The 24521-nt window shown below is 38.3% G+C and overlaps 1 protein-coding gene across 1 annotated transcript in view; it reads right to left on the bottom strand.

Moving 5' to 3' along the window:
- Nucleotides 1-529: 529 nt before the first annotated feature.
- The window catches only part of ANKRD10 (ankyrin repeat domain 10), a 36551-nt gene continuing 12559 nt past the window's right edge, over nt 530-24521 (bottom strand). The window contains exons 4-6 of the mRNA XM_066619494.1: nt 7533-7765; nt 5480-5575; nt 530-2148 (exon numbers count right to left, since the gene is read on the bottom strand). Coding sequence (XP_066475591.1) covers nt 1694-2148; nt 5480-5575; nt 7533-7765 — 784 coding nt within the window. The 3' untranslated portion in view covers nt 530-1693. The remainder of the gene's footprint in view (nt 2149-5479; nt 5576-7532; nt 7766-24521) is intronic.

Genomic DNA, 24521 nt, shown 5'->3' with positions numbered 1-24521 from the left:
CAGCTGCAATGGGCTCCAATCTGCAGTTAGATCGCTGAAGCGCAGTTTCCAAAACTAGAAGTGGGCTCTGACTGCAGGCTGGAGCCCACTGCAGCGGAGGGGAGGCTGCACATTCTCCTCAGGTATGTTTAAATGCTGCTGGGTGCCTGCGGTGCTGCAATCGCTGTAGTGACCTTGAGACGCTCATTTCTGCATCATTCCCCTTAAATGCAGTGACCCTTTTCAGTTCCAATGGTGGGTCGCGACCCACCACTTTGCGACCTACCACTTCTTACTAGAAGAAATTTGTTTACGGGTGAAATGCGCATGAAAGCAAAATGACAAGACTTCCATGATCGAAAGGCAGGATTCATTTATATTTCTATAAAATGAACTAGTTCTTGCAACTATCAGTATTTCTCCAACTATAAAACAAAACAAGCACATGCCTTCTTTTAATTTCTTATTATGAAAGAAAAAAAATACTCTATTAAGAAGCATTTTGGACCCAAGCAACAAACACAACAGCATCACAGCTGCACAAAAATACTAAAGTGTAAAGCAAGATGGAATTTATTGTTTTTTTTAAATTCAATTTGTAAACGGTCCCTTTAGAAAGAAAAAAGAGAAGCAAGTTAAATACACAACCAGTTCACTTTTAGTTCAACATTTTTTTCATCTTAAAATTTTACCCCCCAAAAATCACAAAAGTAGTAATATTACAAAGCTTTTGTAGTGCATGTGTACATATTCTGGACATACAATCTATTCAATTTTCAAATATATTCCCACTGAATTTGGCTTAAAAAAAAAAAAAAAAACAGAACCACTAGCCCCTAACCTTTGGCTGGATAGACAGAACAATAAAATTTCAAAAGCAATGTGTTTTTTTTAAAAAAACAACACACACACAGACTATATGCATAGCAGAACTTAAAGCTGAAATATATTGACCAGACAACATTTCAACAAGCAACAGTTTTTGTAATTCACATACACCATAAAACAGTGTGCTACCATGCCATTCTGTGAGCTATGGTAAAATATCATGCATAACTTTTAGAGAGGCAAAAAAAAGAGAGAACATGTCTTCTTTCAACTGTGCATTGGGAATCACAATTTCCCCAATTCTGTAATACAAAAAGCTTTCTTTTTAAAAAAAGGACATAATGCCACATAATAAAAAATGAAACATTGACAGTATTATCCAATCACCATCGTGTTTTAAGCAGTTTATAAACAATTTAGAAGGAAATTCACTTCTTTCTGAGCAGATTTGCCAAATATTTTTACTGTCACCACTCACTTCTTGCATAGTCATAGCTGGCATGGATATTGCTTACCATAGCCTCAACAGAAAATCTTAATCAGAGAATTTGTATTTAGCTATTATCAAAAAACAAACTTCTCACGAAATGTAGTATAAGAACTCAGTGAAAGTGACAACAAAATTTCTAAATCAGGGTGTTAACAGTTTAGAAATAAAAAAGTACAAAACTAGAACTTGTCATAAAAAAAGACCAAACATTCCATTGTAAAAGCACCTATTCCTATAAACTAAATAATCTTGTGCATGCAACTAGAAGCATAAGGCTGTCAAGGGGCAAAATCTCTTAAAGCCTAAACTGTCATTTGCTGCATCCTTCAGATGGTACCTCCCTCCACCAATATTAAATCATTTAGCAGCAGTTTTCCAAAATGTATATCCATTAGCTTAAGAACCATGATAAAGATGCATTGTGCCCAAGACAGTATTATCATATTTCTGTGCAACTTTAATAGAATCGGAATGCTCAATTACACTGCTAAGTTCAGGAATACTTTCAGCAGTATCCCCAAAACCATGATAATGTCCATAGTGCAATGTATCTCCAAGGTCCTCCAGCCATGGGGGCCTGCTGGTCACAAAGCTACTTGGGCTGCCATTCAGATGCAAAGAACCACACATATCAGGATTGTTTATCACTTTTTCTGTTTCCTCAACACCATTACAACTGTTAACTGTATGTTTATTAGCAGATGCTACATCATTAGGTACAATCAATGATAGACATTCTTCATGCCTGGCACTCATTCCATTGAGCTGAGATGGGGAGGTGGGGTCCAAATGTCCATTGAGGATATATCCGTTTTTCAATGCACCCAATATGGAGTTACTGCAATTCATATCTGCGTTAAGAAACAGACCTGTCACCACAAATTGACTCAATCAAAGTAAGTCATCTCCACTATACTATATTTTAACTGAGAGTTTTATAAAAATATCAATGCTCATTTGAGCTTAATGAATGCTGGAAAGTGTTTACAAAATAAACTGATACCTAATGATCAAATATATATACTGGATAACAGTCAGAGTAATACTTCTGTTACTCAGGATACATCCAAGAACCCAAGGGGTGCGTTTCACTTTCACAAAGGGTACCGGACCTTCTGAGTAAGTTTAACAATCTTTCTCTTCATGGAGGGACCTTGAGTTCGTAGACGTGTTACAATGGATATGACCCACTAATATACTGTAGCATACGCTTTTGTGGGCTATAGTCCACCAAATGAAATCCTCACAGTAGGCCAGTGTAACTGAATAATGAGACAAAAAAAAGAGTCAAATGTAAAAATGAAATGTAAATGGCCTAAGCTGAAGACAAACTCAGCTTAGACCTTCTACAAGTCAATCTTTCATTTGACCCCACTTGGAAGCTAATGTTACAATTCATTCATTAGTCTTTAAAGACTAACAACAAGACCAGTTGCCACAAATGTTACTTTTTTAAAACCACAATCATATGTACATTTATTTGAGCATAAGCCCCAGAGAAGATGGCACAACTTACTTCCAGATAAAGATGCACACTTATGGGCTGAAAGTACATTTCTAACAGTTATAGCTAAAATGATTTAAAGCATACAGAATATTTAATAGTATTTTGAAAAATAAGAAAAAAATATTAGGTGTGTTTCTAAACTACAGTATAAAGTTTTATAAAATGTTTAATAAAAATTAGTCAGTAGGCTGGCTTTTAACCACAAAGGGTTCTTTCAATGTCAAATTTTGCCTTACTAGATTTTAGATAAGTACACAGTAGGCAGACATTACAAAAAGCCTCATGCAAATGCAAGAATGATTATGCAACATACCTTATAATTAGTAATTTCATATTAAACTTTTATGAATGTGGAATAAATCCCATGTTCTTCCTTAAAGTAGAGTTACTTCAAGTATATGTATTAATTCATTTGCAAGAATGCCATTATACTAAAATTGCAAAATGTACAAAGCACCATAACGAAGAATTTTCTATACACTATATCATTCAAAAGCAGGTCAATAGTCTCTTATTCGCTGCAGTAAGAGAAATAATAGAAATTTGCCCACAGACATTTTCATATGGGGGGGATATGCCATGGGGCTAGAAATAGTGGTGGAACATAAACACTGATTGGGCACTTAATGCTGTGGTAGAGAATGCTAATATATTTGATTTCACAAAAAAGAAAAAAGGCAGGTCTGTATTTGGCAATTCTGTGTTTAATTTCTAGGTTCCTCTGGACTTAGATACATACAAAACCAAGAGGACTGGGAGGACTGTGTGCGAATAAATATCTTTGTCTTAGAGCTCAATGCAGCACTGCGTGGCAACATACCAAATGAAACTATCCTATATGCTAGAAAAATGAGAAAGGTATATAAATTTATCAAATCAGTATTTTTCAATATGTTTCAAGATTAATTAAATATAATTGGTTGAATCCAAAAATGTGACTGGAGAAAAAAGCTAGCAGGAAAGAACTTTCCCCCCACACCTCTACTCTTCACTGTAGTCTCCTGCATCCATGAAAAAGCTGTTTGGGACCCCTCAGAAATGGGATGTCACATGATATGGGTAGGGAGAACCCCACTTGTGCAAGAAACGAAAGTCCCCCTTCAGAAAGCTCTCTTCCAGTTTCTCTAGATCCCACATTCTTTTGATACAACCCACTGGCAACAATTCACTAGGATAACTTAATAGCTCAATCCTACAATTATCTATTCAGAATTAAGTCTCACGGAGTTCAATGGAACTTACTTCCAGGAACTACTCAGAACCAAGTCTCAGAGTTCAATGGGACTTACTTTTAAGGACTGCAGCCTTACAATCCTTCATAGCAAAATCTGAAAGAAATACTGAGGTGCAGTATTATCCGATATGACTGATAAAGGGAGCTGCCTCCTGAACAGGCAAAACTTAACACAGTAATTACCTCCTTATTAAAATTCTTCTAAGATTCTTTTCATGTATTTTGTTAAAATTCAGATGCATCTCTAGTGAGAACAACACATATGTTGAAGTTACTAAGGTAATGTAACATTAAAAAGTCACAATAACTTTTCCAATTTATAAATGTGTATTAATTGTCATTGAATTCGCCTCCCACTTTACTTTTATACAGTAATGATTACATAATCCAATCTGGTAATTTTCTGAGAAATGAATGTGAACATTAGGTTACAGATGCAATAATGTACCAGTAAGTCCTTTTAAAAATGTAGCTACAGACTGCTTGAGGCTAAACATATCTGTGCTGATGCAGAGTCCTATGTGCTTATGTTAGTGCTTGCATAGTTTTGGTTCACTCCAATAGTGAGTGCAAGTTTCCCCACTCACTCCACAGGAGGGTGAAGTAGTCCTGCACATGCAACATTTTGACATGTTTGTAAGCAACCCTTGAAGCACTGGGGGGGGGGGGAGGTAGGGACAGAAAAATCATCGTGTGGTAGAAGGTAAGATACCAAAGACAGTGCTTTAACAAACTAATGCAAATGGTGTTTCCTTAATGGTATACTGGGTTTCAAATGATAACTCAACAAAGTCCCAAAACACAATTCAGTAGCAATACAGCTTAAACATTAACAGATCCAAAACAAACATTTTGCGTGTGCTCTCTCTTTCTCTCTCACACACACAGGCATGGAAACAGAAAGAGAGAGAGAGAGTGCGGCTAAATTTGGAGCATGATTTGTAGCTTTTGTTGAGTTAAATTTGGAACACCACAAAACTAATCAGAAGATTGAGGGCAGTACAATAAGCTTTTCTTTTTAATTACAATACATAATTGCTGCATTCATCAAAACAGGAGTACTCTTTCAAGAAGCAAGTATAGTCAACTATGATCAAGGCACATGATAGGCAGATCTTTAATTGAACTTAAACTGCCGTTAGTGGCCTATTTAGATTTGTAATCCACTTTGCTCCCCATAATAGCTTCTACAAAACTTATATTACTAATTAAAGGTCTTATAATAGTTATATTAATGATACAATAGTTTTCAGGACCTCAGGTACGGCAATAGGATTAAGTTAGAGATAAAATGCATATTGATTCTTGCAACGACAAGGAGTTTGCATCGCAGAAACTGTGTAAATTTCAATCTCTTTGGGTCCAACAGAACCACTCTTCTGTTTGCTATCTTCAACCATTTGACTGTTGTTGTGGTTAACAGGAAACTCTTCACTCCCACCTGATATAACAGCAAACTCTCTATCAACATGCATATTGTCAGCATCATCTTCAGTTCCTCCATTTATCACTGGTATTAAGCCATCAAATCTCTGACCTGTTCAGAAAGATTAATATTTAGATTGGTGAGTATTTCACATTTAACAGGGAAAAAATTACATGAATACATCAGTATAGTAGAATCAACCCCCTGCCAATGCAGGCAGTCCATAACTACCACATCCCTTCAAAATTCAGCTAACCAGCCACTGGAAAGATCCCCAACAATAGACAGTACCTCCTTTCGAGGAATACTGTTCCACTACTGAACAGGTCATACCATCAGGAAGTTTTGCAGGAGGTGCTTTGCGGCCGCTTTTAGCGAACGTTCCAAGCCTCAGGGAGTGCTGCGCAAGGCTGCACAGGTCTCCCAGCATCTCCTGTAGCTTGCAGCAGCCCTGCCTTCTGAAAGTAAGTGAAAAACACCCCCCTCAGCGATGCGATCCTGGGGATCGTGTCACTGCCCGAGCCCCTCTCCCGCAAGAACTTACTGAGGGAGTAAAGTTCCCTCAAAATTTGAGAACCACTGGCTTAAGAAGTATTCTATTTCCAAGAAATTATATGTAGGATAACAAATGTTGCAGCTTAGAAACTTGAGAGCCAGGAGGCCCCTCACTCTAAACTCAGCCATTAACTCACTAAGCAAACTTAGACAAATGACCCCCTCTCACCTACCTCCACCAAAATCTGTAACAAAAGAATAATACTCATTTATCTTATATAGTTACTGAGACAAAGTACAGGTGGGTCCATATTACCATGGGTTTAGTACCTGTGGATTTAGTCACCCATTGGCTCCGAAACAGTGGGGGGGGGGCATCCGGACTCTCCAAACGTGACTGGAGGTCTACTCCAGTCATGTCCAGAGGGTGTTCTGAGGGTTGGGAAAGCCGTGTGCAGCTTCCCCAGGCCTCAGAATACTTTATAATGGCATAAAAACAACACTTCCGGTTTCCCTGAGAAACCAGAAGTCACATTTTTTTGCCTGAAACAGGCATTCTGAGGGTTGAGGAAGCCATTATATTTAGATGGTCCAGGAGGGGCCCTAACCTACAGATCCAATCATCTGCAGATTGCTTTATCCACAGGGATTCCAGGAACAGAATCCTTGCAGATAACAAGGGCTGTCTGTACAAGAAGCCTTCTGAGCACACAAAAAAACTATATACATGCAAATTACTACTACTGAACTGGTTTAAATCCAGTGCCAACACCTAAGTGATGCATTAATCAGGTTAAGGCAGCAGTTCTCAAACTTGCAGGGAGTTTGAGGACAGCAGTAAGTCCTTACAGGGGAGCGGGGAAGGCAGCAACACGATCCCTAGGATCACCCCCAGGGGGGGTGTAGAGACTGGCATGCACTTACCAGTCCCTGCAGCAGCCTCCCAGGGGTGTGGTGAGCCCTGTGGAACCCTCTGCAGGGCTCCCCAAGCTTCAAAAAGTGAAAGCAGAGCAATTGTGCTCTGCCTCCGGTTTGCGACTGCAAACCGGAAGTGTGATCGCTCCGTTTTCATTTTCTAAGACATGGGGAGCCCGTGGAAAGTCATGCAGGGCTCCCCGCACCCCAGGAGGCTGCTGCAGGAACTGGTAAGTGCATGCTAGTCCCTGCGCCCCCCTTAGTGATGCGATCCTGGGGATCACGTCGCTACCTTGCCCCTGCCTCTGCCCCTTAAGGGGGCAGAGTCCAGCGCCCTGCAGGCTGGTGACGCCCTAGTTTGAGAAGCCCTGGGTTAATGGGTTATGCTCAACAATTCACTTACCTGAATTAACTCTGAGTGATTTCAACAGCACACTTACTTCCAAGTGTCATAGTCTTTAAAATAACATTTATAAAGAATCCTGTGTTGTCCCTCAAAGAGTTTGAATTAAGAATGCACCATCAAGAACAGAATAAAAAAGTAATCTGTGAAGTAAGTTTTCCATTCAGCCTGCTTCATGGTTATTTTTAAGATGAATGTTAAGATTGCCTTACTGTTCTTAATATCAGCCAAAGTGATAGGAACCCAATGTCTCACCTTCAGTTCTAGCTTTCTTCATTGCAGCACTCTCCATATCTTCAAAAGATCTTTTTCGACTTGTGCCTCTGAGGGGATTGGGGCTGATATTCTGATGGACTCCATTTAAGGTGCCATTTCTATAGAAATGGTTCAATGGAGAGTTCTGGAGGTTCAAAAGCAACTGAGCACATTCCTGGAAGCCCTGGGTATATGCAAGATCTGCTGCTGTCAGGCCACTGGCATTTCTCAAGCTGCACAATACAAGTATATTGAATTATACCCCATAACAAACATAACCTGGTGGCTGCTGCTGATTTTACTAACTTAGAAGGTGATGAGAGAGAACTTTGCAACTTCCTATTAAGATAATTTAATAAAATTTAAATTATCAAATTTTAATAATAATAAACTATCACTTTGCAAATATCTATATTCTAAACAAGATTTGGAAAACAGTACAATTAAGAATTATGTGCTATAATAAGAAAAAGCTTCCTATTTAAAATGTCTAAAGATGCTAACATCTCTTCCCTACCATCTGAAGCATCTGGTCTTTACACGAACTTCAGACTCTTTATTCAAGTCCTATCTGCTACTATTTAATTTGATAAAAATAATTATCTTAAGAAAATACTCAAAACAATATTTACAGAACTTACTAGTTGTCCATGGCATTCTAGAATCTAACATGAAAGAAATACATCACTGTTCTTCCCAACACTAAAAAGGTACACGTGTAATAAATATTTTACGTATATGCCCGCATATAGTGCCTTGCTTTGTTATATGTTTTGCATTAAGCTCAGTGCTTATTTCAAAATTTGTGACATCATAAGTGGTAGATTTTCCACTAAATTAATCCATGATCATCTCCTTTAAAAAGATTTTGCATTGGATTTTAAATTTCTAAAACTGAAACAATTCAAAGCTGAAGAATTCTCCATTTGGTATTAATCATGAAGAGCCACCCCATACACATGGCTTCTTACACACTACTGATAAAGTAAAACATGAAGTAATAGAAAAGGATAGCTGTGAAACTTTTTGTGACTTAGGAGGTGTAGGAAAGAAAAAATTATATATAATCAAGAAGTGATACGTTTGCTTCTATATAGCAACAATGCCTCTTATTCAGGTATAGATTGTCCAAGAATTTAGGAAACATCGTTGCTGGCTTTATAGGGTATAGCTATGTCGGATCAGTTTTTACTAAGCCAAAAGTCAAACAGCAAATTTAAGGAGCAAGTTCTAGGCATGTACTTTAAGACTAGCAAACATCTTTAAACTGAGAATGGTCTTTCAAGTATTTAGTGAGAGTTCCATGAAGTTTGTAGATCTGCACATGCTGAACTACAGATGACTTATTTGGTTTACTAAGAATTTCAATTGAAGAACAAAAATTTGGTGACGTCTATTTGGAAGCCAAATGGTTTAATGCATCACTGAGCAAGAGTAAAAGTAAATAAATGTCTTTTTTAAAACTGGATATTACAAAAATTCAAGATATTATGAGGAACTAATGGGGGGAGAGAAAAGCCTATTTAAAAATACCTTTTAAAGAATATTATTTAGAAGTACTAAATCTAATAGAGGAGAGGGATGTATAAGGAGAAGGAAAGGTGATGAAATTCTCAGTGGAAAAATGGCCACCAAAACCATGCTAAACCCAAAATTGAAGTCCATGGGACTGGACTGAACTAATTAACTGCTATAGATCATGCTGAGTTAGTGAGAGAGAATTGGATATCAAATAACTGAAAGACCTTTTTGATTTTTTTCTTGTCTTATAACCACAACTGGGTTCCCTCATTTTCTACAAAGAAAACAGTATCTGATGTCAACATGAAGGCTATACCATCTGGGAATTTTGACAAAGGAGCTTATAAGAAAAGCAAGAGATCCTTCAGGGACAGAATGGAATAGAAATTCTTTTCATTTGTTCCCTCTCTAAGAATCAGAACAGTTTTTTTCCTACACCAACCCAAAAATAAGATGGCAAGTATGAAACAAATGTTATCAGACTGAATGCTAGAAACTAGATGATTCATACAAGAGCAGTAACTACTACTTATGTAGAAAATAAAAATACTGTAAGTCACTTTGGGGTCTTCCAGATGTAGATGGGAAAGGCAGGCTATAAAGGCAGAATAAAAAATTTTTTAAATATGTATCATGTGCTAATGAATATGGATCAGTGATATATACATTTGCACCAAAAAGTTAACAATCTAGAATATTAGTTTAGTATGGGAAATCAGAAGACCTATTTAAAGGCAGAATTTGGTCTCATTAAGAAAAATCAAGGCACTGAGAGTCGTGTAGTGTGCATGGGGCTTCCTCATTCAAGGGCAGAATAATAAAATCTAGAAGCTTTTGAGGCCAGTTGTATGCATTGTCAAAGCCTCCTCTACATGAGATGCAGACACAATGAAGAACATTATTTTGGTATAGCAGAACTTGAAACCTAATGAAAAAGTATGCCTTAAGAAGTATAAGAATTTACTTGTCATTCAGAAAAACCAAGTTTGGAAAATTGTCCTGCCCAAAGATCCTTTTAAGTAATTACAGGTTTCCCCATTTTAACTCCTGAGATAGCAGAAGAAATCATGAAGAGGGCTGGCTCATGGCCAAGGGTTGGACACGACTGAATGGATAATTTAATTCAATAGCAGAAGGGTGGTTTCATATTTTAAAAATCCTATTGAAGAAACAGATGTTATCAGTAGCACTGCATAAAAAACTGAACTAATCTGAGCTTCAGACTGCTGTAGAAAAGATGTAGAGGCAGTGACGCAAAGAATTTTACATCTGTGTTTCTTAAAGCAGTATTGAGGTTTTCTTTTTCCACAACAAGGAGTGAAGAGAACACTTCATACAGGATAAATCTCACTAAAGTTCTGGTTCCTTTGTGGCCTATCTACTATACCAAGTAGAATAAAAGTGAATCTACAAGAACAATGAGAAGGTTCCAGTAATGAACTTCTATGGGAGATGCTGTAACTTTTGCCCTGCAGCCCAGAGCAATGATTATATATAGGTTTATTAGGAAGACTACTGCAGATGAACACAATATTTCAGACTTTTAACAAAGCTTGACTAGAACGTTTTAGACTAAGGCAGTATTCCAGAGCCTAATGGGATAAGTACAGGAAGATAAGTGTTTTCAGGGCATGTGGGAGAGTTAAGATGTATCATTGCTAATGGGAAAGGTCCGTTTGACGGAGATAAGTAATCCAAAAGCTTTTGTTTCTAGCTATTTATACATGTTTTTGTATGATACATGATTAAATTTCAAATATTTGAGTTAAAAGCTTTTATCTTCTGCTCCTTAATATGTACATGTATACCTTTTTTGCAGTACTAACGGTAACATAGTAGATTCCTCCCCCTTTGCCTCATTCATTTTCCTCTTGTACAATGTGCTGCTTCCAGAATCTTCACTATTAGGATAGTCTTGACAAGCAGTCTCTTCTTCTGTGGGTTTCTCTCTTCTGTTTTGAGTTGCCACTTAGCTGTGCCACCATGACATCCATTCTAAGACCATGATTCATTTGAGACTGTTGTAATAGCATAAACCAGCTATTAAAGGATGGCAATGATGCAGCATACAATCTTTTAAGAATACAAACTATGCAGTGCTCCCAGATACTGGTTTGTGAGCAGATCCAACTCCCACTAAAGTTATCAAGTAGATTCTCCTTGACAACAACAGGAATTAAACCTTATGCTACATATGATGTTAGCTTTCACTTCAAGAATCCAAAGTGGCAACAAATAACTCTGTTAGGTTTACATGACTTTTTTTTTTTTTTGCAATAATGTGACATAAGGAAAAGACTCACCATTCTATGCAAGTGATAGAATAGGCTTCTCAGGGTATTTCCAATAGGATGAAGCAAATTATTTAAAAAGAACCCAAAATGGACAAAAAGCAAAAATTTTGATAAAACTACATCAAGTAATGACTGAACATTCAAAAAACACATCCTGGTAGGTTGGTAAATATACTATGCATAGTAAAACAGTCTTTTTTTAAAGTGTCTGAACAAACTAGGTAATGAAAAACAGGAACCTAGCCTGCATGTTATCTATTTGATGGAAAAGAGATTAATACTATTGTGAGATGAGCCACTGATAACCTTAAAGTGTCATCCACTTATAATGTCACATACTTTGAACAAAACATAAGTCTACTTAAAACTACTTTTTAAACTAAGTCATATTTGGAAATAGCCCCCTAAAGTAATTGAGAGTAATTGCTGCAGTATCTGCAACTGAAAAATATTTCTTCATTAAATGCCATGAGACAATCTAAAAAACTAAACCTTGGTTCTTAATTTAAATATTCCCATTTAAAATTCTGAAGCTTATATATTGTTAGTTTACAAATAAAAGATATACTGTAATTAGGGTAAACAAAAGCATGCAAAATCTATATATTCTATATCTGAATTCCTAGATTAGCATTAAAACCAATCACCGCAACAAATACCTCAACAGTATGCCTTGTGTGCAGAAAGGAAGCGATACTGAACATTCAATGCCACAACTGTAAGGTTTTCGGAGAAGCACCTGTGGCAGTTTCAGCAGTTTCTATATGGAATGCTCCCCCTTTCTAGGATTACTTGAAAAAATCAAGTCAATTCGAATTACGTAGCTGTAAAACATTGACATGTGTAGTTTTTATAGTTTCAGAATCTTCTCTTTGATTTAAAAAACGGGCAATGGTGCATAAAAACAGGAAACTTACATCATAAGGGATCACATATTTGCAGGCAACATTAAGATTAAAAAGTTATATTAACATACATAAAGTGCTGTAGCACATATTTCATTATCATTAAGCCATCATCATGTGACCACCTTAACAATGAGACAGCGCGCCTGACTCAAGCACCGACTCTCAAGCACGGATTTTCATCCTGAAGCCAATGTAATCCTGTCAGTTCTCTGAAATGTAAACATGATAGTACTAGAAACAAATTGTCAATTCATGGCTTCTTGTTACTTTAAAATTTGGTAAAATTGCATCTAAAATGAATTGCTAACTATGCCTACATGAAAAAGTAGCTAAAACATGGGATTAAAGAATAAAGCAATCTTGCTACAGTATTCCTGTAGTGAGAAAAGTTTTTCCCACCCCCCCAGAGGATCCTCAGACATCAGCCTAAGGCTGCTGTGCAAAAATTTTAAGACACTTAACATTTTAACCCTTTGGCATCCAAAAATAGAACACACAACAAAATGATCTTGAAATAGTGGTTAACAGATACCAAAAGACAGATGAGAAAATCCTCTCCAGAAGGTTGCACACAATGTACTGCATACATAGATGTTTTGGTGCCACATTTTAATTTCACACTGATAGAAACTAGAGATCTTAAAATATCTATGACCTAATATAAAGGTCTGCCAAATTTTTCTTTGCTTCCACTCTCTGCCTTACGAAGATCTATGAATTCTGATCCTGATCTGATAGACAAGGCCAATAGTACTAACAGTTTTCTAGTTTAAACAGGGGTGTCGTCCCTCCCTTAGTTTTGTTGCCTCCCAATATGCTTTATGCCAGAATACCATGTTGTACTAAAACCCAGGGATGTGTGGTGAGGTGGCAGGTGAGGCAGAACTGCCCTGTTGTTGTCTGCAGAAAAGCACTGCAGCTACCCTACCTGCTTACATCCAAGGAGGCTCTCCTTACACTTTCTCAGGTGTAAGGAGAGCCTCCTCAAATGTAAGCAGGCAGGGCAGCTGCACTGCTTTTCTATAGACAACAATGGGGTCGTTCTGCCTCACCTGCTGCCCACATACTGCACATTCCTGCTAAAATCCTCCACTGTTTCCTCTATTGATCTTTAAACTGACATGGATTGCAGAATACAACAGAGAAATAAGGTTTCCCTTCAAAATATTTTTTTCCCTGGGAGGGGGAGAAATTTTTCTTCCAAAGGAGAGAGTTAAGTGTTAATCAAAAGCACCAAGCAATATGAGAATAGCGGATGTTTCAAGGAATGAATTTTCTGACTGTATATTATTTCTATTATTCCTGAAAATTGTTCTTTCTAAAGCCATGGTTAAGTGTAAGTGTTCTCAGTCCTTTTAACAAGCCCTATAAAAAAAGAGAACAAAGGAGATGCTTAACTGTATTGTCCTAAACAAATATGGCTCAACTAGATCAAGAAGCTGCCTATACCGAAATGCTCAAAGGCTTACATGACAGAGATGATCTCCTAGCCCACCAAGTACTGTCAACATGAATTAACTATATTTTTTCTCAGTACTGCACTTTCAGTGTAAGATAAAGTATCTGTATAATATTTGGGCCTTGGGTCAAAAAGGGGGCACAGGAGCCAAAGATCTCAGAAAATGTTTGCATATAATGCATGAAGATCAGCGTTCACATTTTGTGTAAGCCTGCATAGTTTTACATATTGTAATTGGTAGAAATTATAATTCAATGATCATATGAAATTATGATCCAATAGAGAAGGGGCCTAAAAGAAACTTTGTAGCCCCTGATAAAACTTTGCTCAGACCCCATTACAGAACATAGCCGCTGAAGAAGAAATTGGCAGAGGCTGGCTTAGTAGACACTTGAGAAGTGCTAATTATTGGTTAAAATTAACATCCACTAAACAGAGGGCCAGAGATCTATACATTAGATGCAGATTAAAATGCAGCTCCAAATTTTGAGAAGATGAACAAAGAATTAAAAACTAAATGGTCTGGAAAGACTGATTCAGTGACTAGAGGAAGAAGATACAGATGAATTATTTTATCAGAATACATCAAAGATGGTTCTGTCACAGAGTGTTCCATTTCTAATTGTTGCATATTCTTTTACAATGGATTATTTTTTTGTAATACTAAACTACAAAGTAAGCAATCACTTTTTTTCCAGTCAGATGAAAGCTTCCATAATTTTGGATTGATGGACAAATTCTCTTTTAAAGTAGGAAATTGCCTTATGAATCCCCCTCTGCACATAGTACAGAGGACATAGGATATAATGTACAGTAATTGCTTTTATAAGGAATCAAGAGATAAAATGCCTTAATGAGTTAATTAAATGATTTGAAAACGCCATAGGTGAATAAACTATGCTTCAGAGGGACTGTTCAAAAACACTAAGAAGGCAAAGTTGAGCACTAAAACAGCTCACTGTACACTGCATATGCATTTCATTCCTACCCATAATAAAAATGTCACATTTTCGGCAAAAATTCTTCTGTAATAGAAGTAACAATGCTGCTTGTCTTGTCACCCTCACCACAAAAAGAATATTATGTTTTTACTTATATTAGCCATGGGCAATCTTTTATGCTAATATATTGTATTAGTATTAGCATACTTGTAAATGATAGAAGTGTCAGTTTGAAGAAAATGAACTTGCTTCTCTCCATTTCAAACACTTTGGATTTAAGGTTGTTTAATCCCAGTAACAAATGGAATCAAATCAGATACAGCTGAAGACTGTGTTGTTTGTGTGGATATTTCCACAGGGAAGCCTAACTCCTGCAAGTGTATTCCATTACCTCTCTTCCTTTGGGGACCTTGGATCTATTTATAACCCTAGGTCTATACTAGTAATAAGGTAAATAGTGCATCCTTCTCTCTTGGCCTTTTAGAAATGAAACTGTTGATGCAGCTCAGTAGCAAAACAGTTCTAATGAACTAGCTAAATTCTATAATACTACAGGGCTTCTTATCTGGATCTACATATAATCTCCAGAATTCTGTGGTGAAAAATTCTCAGACTTTTAAGTTTAAGACAGTTTGAACAGATGCATTCTGATGTATGCAGATTTTGTAATTTGATATGAGTTGCTTGTCTTTCACAGCTACAACTGGCACTTTAGTATAAAACAGACACTACGCTTTGAAGATTCTCATTAGGCTGTGCGATGGATGTGGTCATGCAACCTACCTACCCCATTACCCACCACTTAAGCTGGGTCATTCATCCTGTCAGCAGTATATGCCTTATTTCTCTCCTCTTTATTGCCTAACAGTTCTGCACATTCTCCATTATTCTCTACCATAATTCCTACCCCCACCTACTTTTAGCAAGGCAAGGTCAATCTGCTGAAGAGATGCTATTTCCTTGGCTGTGGCACAATCTCAGTGCAGATTTTTCCAAAGCTTATGACTATACTTAGCGTACTAATCTAATCCCAACAAACACCAGACTCTCTCCAATTAAGACTGGTTTGTCAATCTTCACCTGCAAGTCCTCTGACATTGACGCGACACTACAATGCTACCTCATTCAAATTTTTTAAATGTTTGCACAGAACTAGAAGCACAAGAATTTGACTTTCCAATATTTAAGAAGTATCAAGATAATCCAAGGGGTCAACTAAAATGGAAATGCTATGGGAAGAAGTGCCTTAAGTCTACAATACTGAAAAAGCTTATTTGCTTACTGAATTTCATCTGTATGTTATTGCATGGAATGCTCTGCCAAAGAGAAGAATGATATTATAAACAAATATCATGCTTTCAAATATCTAAATAACTGCATAATAATGAAATTTTATGAACAGAATTAAGCACTGTATGAACTAGGAAACCAAATTAGCCACAAGAGAAATTATGTTCTGGTAAACTATGAAAGGGCTTACAAAATAGTATGGTATGATGCTTTGCCTCCAGACTCCTACACTGTAGAAACAAGAGTGAACAAAGGCTATAATCCTATAACTTTCCTGGAAGTAAACCCACAGAATACAATGGGACTTACTTCTGAGTAGACATGCATAAAGACTGTGCAGTTACAAAGTTATGCTGATTGCTGAAAGGACTGAAAAGCTAAAGCAGACAAGAATCTAACTTGATTGTATACTTAACATATATTTGGAAACTCAGACAATGGTTTGCGTTCTAAATGATGGTTAGCAAAAAAAACCAATGGCTTAAAATGATTCAAGTATAACTGAGTTTATGTATTCCATCCTCCTCAAGGTCTCTTCATCTTGGCAACCAAGAATTGAAAACTGGTGGTCACAGCAACACCCAACAATTTAAATGTTAGACATTCCGATATTCAGTGCTGCTATACTCTCTTGGTACTTCAATATTCTTTGAATTTAAAAAGTATGCTTTAATTCTTTTCATTATCCATCACTGCTTAAATGTACTACACAAAACCTAGTTTTTGGAAAAGATTCTTACAGACCTCCGTTTAAATTCTGAACCTTAGTGAGAAATTCCAACAGCAGCAGTAGTGAGATCCTGGACAACATCCTGGACAACAAAAAGCACATTAAGTGCCTTCCTTCTTTTATATGCAATTTACTTCCTTTCCTATAATTTTAATGTCAAAGTATAATAATCATGTTAGTGCTGTCCACAGAGAAAAATATATGAAACTCCTCCTTGTTCTTAATTTCCACCACCCCATAAAATAAAGCACAAGACTGAACCACTTTGAAGTGGTTGTACGATGAAGGTATCCTTGAAAACTTGAAGATGCAAGGAAGAGATACAAGACTATGGACAGAGACTCTAGATTGAGTAGAAGACCATGACTTCCATCTGCAAGAGGTATTGGCAGACTATGTACCTTTTCCTCTTTATCCAATGCAAACTTATCTGCTGAAACATTTTAGATAAGACTATAAAAATTAAGATCTTATAAGTTATTTATATTTAGTATAACTAAATATTATGCTAGAATGGCAAAATAAAAACATGACACCAAAAACTGTATACAGGTATGTGCTAGTAGAAGGTAAGATGTTTACAACTAACATATTTGTCATTGTACAGCTCTTGTTTTTTGTAATTAAAAAACTTTACTATGGACAATCCAAAAATATGTACCCACATCACAAAGTTACACCTCAAACCTTTTACTGATATGAGGACATAGGACCACCTGCTTCCCTTCTTCACGTGTCCACGAACAGTGAACCAAAGTAAATGGACAACCATGTTTATGGCTGTTGGGCATATTGTGCACAGAATATGCTGCAGCTAAAATGAGAAGGTAAATACCACAAACATATCAAAGAATTTTTCAAAGGGGCACATTTATCATTGCTTCCTATTAAACATATACAGCTCAGAGATCCAACCAGCTATTCGGGAAAGCAACACAGTAACTTAGTTTAAATTACTTTTAATCCTCTTATTTCAGAGTTGCTGGATCAATTCTTATTAGAGGAGCAGATTTAAAATATCATGGCAATTTCCATTTCCAATTAAATGTTTAAGAATTTTATTTGTACAGTATTACATAAAAATACAATAAAAAGCAAGATGCTTATATTCTGACACCAATATTTCAATTATAAAGTTACAGTGGTAGATACACTTATTGAACGACAAGATTTCACATCATGAGCATGACAATGAAACCTTACATATATGTCCCTTCAAGGAGCTCAGGGCAATGTATATGGTATGATCCAGTTTTATGTCCATGTGTTCCCATTATCCCAGATCTGTATTCACCTGCCTGAATAATATCAGATGTAAGAACACATCTTGTTAATTTTTCATCAACATTACCAATAATATTTTAGCTCATGCTTAAAACTAACCTCCACAGGAAATCAAGGCCAATTCAGTGCAGGGCTTCAACAGACACTGTATGATACTCTAATTTGTACCTTTTTATTTAAAGTTAATTTTAATTCCTTGAATGAATACTTTTCAATGAAGCAAACCAAGTGAGTTTAGACAAAAATATGAGGCAATAAAGACTTTGCACTGCTAAAGTCTGCTTCATATTTGCACATAACAGAAATCAAGTAGTAGGACTAATTCTGAGCCTCAGTTTTCAGAGTGTGGATGCCTAAAATTAACCCAAAATGCTACAACAGCTGCCTCAGGCGTTTAATGAGAGTACCCTCATTTTAAGATCCTATATTTTAAAACTACAGTTGAGTCATAGAACTCTCACATCTTCCTCTATGCTCTTGTCACCTTTTTAATGATTCATTCCTAAACTTGTGAAGAACCTATTTCAATAAAGGAGAGCTCCACTGATAGACTGACCCTCCAAACCAATGACCTACAGACCTACTGTGGAATTAACCCATCTTGCTAACATAGTTTTGAGCATATTTCTTACTAACACCTCAAGCCTAACCTGTACTGGCACAGCCAGGTGGCATGGCCTGCACTGTATCCAGTGCAGGTTAGGAGATGACTGGAGATCTCTTTGGGTTAAGGGAATATTTTTCCCCTTACTCCAAGTAACACTCCAGCCTACCCCATGGGACTGTAATGGAAGATCAGGAGATCACTGGGCAGATGATGTGGTGTTGACAGTGATTCCCATGTTTTGACAGCTCGTTGACAGCTCTGGGAAAGGACAGGGCTAGTGATTGGAGTCATAGAGACTTTGATGGGCATGAACTGAAGAGGTGACTCACACCTGAGCCTCATTTTGGATAGAAGGGACTCTGCAGGAATAAAAGCAGCCCCAGAAGGAACATGAGGAAATTGAGGGATGCTGGGACTCTGTTGGATATATCTGCATTGGACCCATCCAAGGACAAATGCAGGGACACTGCTGGATTGCCACTGGGAAGATTCTATTGGACTTTGCTTTGAAGCTGCTATGGACTTGCACTAGATGCTTCTAACCTTTACCTCCTAAGCTAAGTGAAGTTTTGGGGGAAGGGAAGAGGAATTACCAGGGAGTATTTATGTAGCAATAAATCTTGTTAATTGCTCTCAAACTGATAAGGGTGTTCTGTCGTTTCTTTGCACACTGCAGTTGTCATTTTTTGGAGGAGGTGTTAATTAGCCAAAAAGTGGGCATTGGAAGGGAGACGGCATTGGAAGGGAGACGGGACAGGGGGTTAGAATACAGTGGAGGCCTTCGTCAATCCTGTCCCCCTCCTGGGCTTGATCCACTCCCCACCTTCCTCCCCATGCCCCTGTGCCGGCAGCCGGGGCTTTGAATATGACACAGCCTACTCTCCAGGTGCTGTGAACATGCTTTATGGCATGTTCATGACGCCTATGGCTAGCCAATGCTGGAGTTTGGATCGTGCTGTAATTTGCATTATAACAACAAAAGTAGATAAAAATAAAACTTGCAAACTATTTATTTAAAAGATTTCTACACTGCTTTTCTAATGCTCCAAGTAGTGTACAACTTAATTAAAAAATAGTTGATAAGAATATTCACAACACACTAGTTTTTACTTTTATAGTTTTAAATAACATTTAGGGCACAATCCTGCGGTGCCCTTGGGATTGCGCGCATCCTCATGAGTCGGTTAGGCTGGCGCGTGGAGGCGTACCATCCTGCAGAGGCTGAATTCAGCCTCCACGCCAACAGAGAGACAGAGCTTTGCATCAGCCGACGCAGGGGTCTGGGGAGGATGAGGAGGTGCTCTGGGGCAGGGTGGGCGGTGGGCAGCCCTGGGAGTGGGCAGGTGGTGAGCGAGAGGTGGGGCTGGAACCCAGCAGTTATGTTGGATCCCAATCCTGTTCCCCAAGCAGTGTGGAGCAGCTTCAAGCTTCAAGCTGCTCCACTCCTCGAACTTGTGCCACCTCAGAAGGGGCTGCAGTGGCTTACCAGGGGGTAAGGGGGAAGAGTTTCCCCTGACCTTCGGTTGAGTTACTGTGGTGCTCTATCTGTATCTCTGATTATTCAAAAGCAAGAAAGGAGGCTTTTAATCTCCTCTCTGGAATGCAGAAGAGAGGGGAGTGCATATAAGTCCAAGTAGAAGGCAGGATTGTTTACTATACTCAATACCATGGTGCATTTTTCTTCTTTTAAAAGATTTTTAAAACATCCACTATAAAACAAACATCTAGCAGGAAAAAATGGGGGAAGAGAAATTGGAGAGGAGAACTTGCCTCTTCATACCTTACACACAGAAGAGTCCACTGATCTGATGAGAGGAGCAAGCATCCAGTTACTAAGATTGAAGAAACATGCAAACATATCCATGTGCAAGTGTCCAATTTCTGAATCCAACTATACATAATAATTTCAAACAGAGCAAGGGAAAATAACTGCTCAGTCCACTGATGAATAATGTTTGTTCATCCAGTTCTGCAAGACATTACACTTTGCAGCTAGAAGGGTCCTAGATATTCTATGCCTGGAGAGAGGGAGAGAGTCCATAAAGCAGGTAAACAGTAGTAGTAGTAGTCCTGAAGAACTACTCTATGTGTACATGTAAGGTCTGCTTCCAGCATTAATGTGAGAAATAACCTCTAACCCAGATATTCTTAGCAAGCTTATGTGAACTGGAAGAAAATACCTTATGTGCATATCTGTTTATGTGCAGGGGGGGGGGGGACGGTCCACAGCTTTCAACTTGCCTTATCATAGTGTTAACAGACTCTATATCAGGATTTTGACAATCATCTAAACCAGGCGTGCGTATAGCCCAACTTGTAAGATTTATAGCGTTTTGAAACTGTTCCAACACAGAACACTTATGAAAAACTTGCAAACCTGCTGATATAGCCAAACATATGCAGTCAATGGAAGCTGTCCTCAAGCAAAACAGGTGCTCACTTCCGATATGCATCAGGTTTCCAGCACATGTGCAACATTTCTTCAAACATTTTTTAAAAACCTACAAATGCTCAGTACAAGGCTGAGTCAGATTTCTGTACAGAACATTCCCAAAGACGCTATCTGCTTGTTTCCCACATTGCACAATTTGCAAAAGAAGATGGCAACTTTTCCCCACTTTCAAATCTAATTCAGCAAGCAGACAACTGGGTCTTATTTCCTGTTTGTTATTACATGAAGAGTATGTCACAGCAGATCAATAAGTAACTAGCTGAAACAGCTTTTATGTACTACATTTCACAGAAGTCATAATGCATTTAGTGGGACTTACACCCAAGTGCACGTGCACACAATTGAAGTTTTTGGTGTTACAAACCCATTTGTACTAGAAAAGGGGGGAGGGAGAGAAACTTTGTTCCAGGGCTTTTAGCTTTCCTGTTCTGGCTACTCAGGAAAGTTCATTTGCAACTACCATGTTCTGCTGTCAGTATTGGTAAGATTTGAGGTTCCCTTGTCTTTGGCCACTTAAATCATGGAGGGTATTAGTGTAAGCATCAGAGGGTAGCCATGCTTTTTGTTTATGGTTTTCACTAGCAGTTTTTAAACATCTGAAATTAAGGATTTGAATTCCATTCCTCTTCACCATTCTTGCAGTTCAGCACAAAAAGAGATCAAAGGCTCAGCTGCCTGGCCCAACATCCAAGTGACCGGTCTCTCTCAGCAGCCCAATCCTATGCGGCCATGGCACCACGTGGTACAGTGGTGCCAAAATGGCTGCTGCTGAATCCTGTGGGACCAGAGCAGCTGCTGGAGCCTCCTTGGGGTAAGGAAACATCAGTTCCCCTATGCCATGTAGAACTCCGCTGGCTCCAATAGGTCTCTTCAGATCTGTGCCAGCTCCTGTGCTGGCACAGAACTGAGGAGAACCATGTTGGGCTCCTTGGCTAAGGAGGAGGGATAGGATTCAGCAGCAACCTCTGCTGCCATCCCTGTCCCCTTCCAGGCCCAATCTACCCTCCGCCCCACCCTCTTTTCACCAGTTTTGCCCTCTCCCTGTCTTCCCCCGCCCTGAAAATCCTTCCCATTACCCAGCAGGGGAACTTACCAGCTGGCTCTCCTTACTGGTGTCCTCCCAGCACAGAGGCCCAGTGCTTTATAGCTCTTTTGCCATACCTGGCACTCCAAATGCAGTGCCAGCACTGGGCACCATAGGATTGGGCCCTTAGTCTCTGACAGCAACAGACTAACTGGAGAACAGGAAAAGAAAAAAATTCCTGCTTTAAGTCTTTAGATTGCAAGGTTTTAGATTGCAAGCATGAGGACCAGGAACAGCGTTATTTCTAATTTTTATACAGTTCTGAAAAATTTTAGTTGCTTTATAAATATGATGATTGCATGAGTACTCTGCTCATACTCGTGGGTTCTCCTATCTGTGTATACATTTGCTAATGGCTTCTGCACAATTCTTTGCTATTTAGACAGGGATTGATATTTTGATTTTTGTTACTAGAATTTGATGCAGCTAAACTTTATGATATCATTTAATACATTATCTCAAAACTATTGAATGTATTAGGGAGTTATCAATAAGACTGCTAAAATACAGCAAAAAAAGTGAACATAAAGCTCACCACACTTTAAACATATGCCATATACACAGTTTTCTATTAACTTCTACTACATATTTTCTGCACCCTTGACAGTCCTGTAATAGCCTAGAGCAGCTATTTTCAACCACTGGTGTGCCACGAATGGTCTTCAGGTGTGCCATGGGAATTTGGGGGAGGGTCATTTATTAGTAGGGCGATTGGGGGATGTTATCCCTGAACCAGCAATATGGTGTGCCTTGTCAATTACCAAAAATGGATGGTGTGCCTTGACAATTTTAGCACCTTGTCAGTGTGCCCTGAGATGAAAAAGGTTGAAAAACGCTGGTCTAGAGCAGGGGTGCCCAAAGTTTTTGGCAGGAGGGCAACATCAGCTGTCAGACACTGTGTCAGGGGCCAGGGAAAAAAATTTACATTTCAAATTTGAATAAATTTACATAAATGAATATTTTCGAGATGGAACTTATATGAATGAAGGTCTTGCAATAACTCAAGGCCTATAAAAGGCCTTGCACAAAGCAAGGCTGGCCTTTCCTTTGCTGCTGCTACTGCATCACAGACATGAAACAGCAAGCAGTAGAGGCAGCCCTCATCCCACAACTCACGTGACAGGTCAAACAGTCGCCCTCACACTGAGATCAGTTGCTTTGGGCCAGAGAGGACTCCAACAAATCTCCAGAGGGCCATTGGAGACTGGGAACTCCCTGAGGACCGCATTGAGAGGCCTCAAGGGCTGCAAGTGGCCCCAGGGCCAGGGTTTGGGCACCCCTGGTCTAGAGAATATATCCTATTACTGTGTGCACATGGCTGAGAAGAATAAACTGTACAAGCTGAAGTCAAATTAGTCCTCTAATTTGTATTACGTATTAGCATGCGTATAATACATACTAGTTTGTAATATGTATTAGTAACACATGAAAGCTGTTTCAGCTAATTATTGGTCTTCTAATTATCCAATTATTGAATAATTATCTTATTATTCAGCATTTTTCTATTCATTAGATTATTCCTTATGCTTCTGAAAAATGAGACTCGGTCTGCAATCCTAACCTCGCTTTCCTGGGAGTAAGTACCACTGAACACAACAGGACTTACTTCTGAGTAGACCTGCTTAGGATTGTGTCCTCAGGCATTACCAACTGTCCTCAGCTGCCAAGTGAAGACAATGCTGTTACTTAGAACTAGGGTCTTCTACATCACTGAAGGGATACTGAAGAATCTTTTAGTACGTGGGCATCAGCATACTAATTTTCACCCAACTTTACTAAATTTTTGTTGTTGTTGTTTAAATGGGTCATAATTACTAGTAGCACATCGGAAATGAACAAAAACATTACATATTATTGATTCTCTTCATGGAGGTGTGCAAGACAGTCACAGTGAAGTCCATGAATTGTTCCAGTGGGAAGCATGCCTCAAAGTGCATATTTAAGCACTTGTGTTGTCTGGTCCTTAGGTGTTCCCATAAAGAGGTGGGAAAGAGCTGGAGAAAAATAAGTATTTGGAATTTCCTTAGGTAGTTGCATATAGTTAAGAAGGTAGTGCAACTGGTTCACAAGTTTTATGTTGTGCAGACCTGCTCTAAAGTCTGATCACTTATGGAAGACCATATAAAAGCTAGCTGCCGATGTAAATAATGAATATTCATACACATTTTATTGAATAAGGTGATGTCTGAAAGTAAAGCAAGCAACAACCTGAAATGTTCTGCATTCTAGAAGACAAAACTTACCCAAGTCAAAAATTGTTGTATTCACCTAATTTGTTTTACTCCCAAAATCTTACTTAAATCATTTATTTGAATGGGACTCTCAAGAAGAAATCCTTCTTTATGGTTCTAGGTAAAATGATCAAAATAGTGAAGAAAATTTTTTGATCCTTCCAAGTATGGATTCAATGTAGGCATCA

The sequence above is a fragment of the Tiliqua scincoides genome, chromosome 3 (genome assembly GCF_035046505.1).
Source record: "Tiliqua scincoides isolate rTilSci1 chromosome 3, rTilSci1.hap2, whole genome shotgun sequence".
Classification (NCBI taxonomy): Eukaryota; Metazoa; Chordata; class Lepidosauria; order Squamata; family Scincidae; genus Tiliqua; species Tiliqua scincoides.
This window is presented reverse-complemented; position numbering and strand designations above follow the sequence as displayed.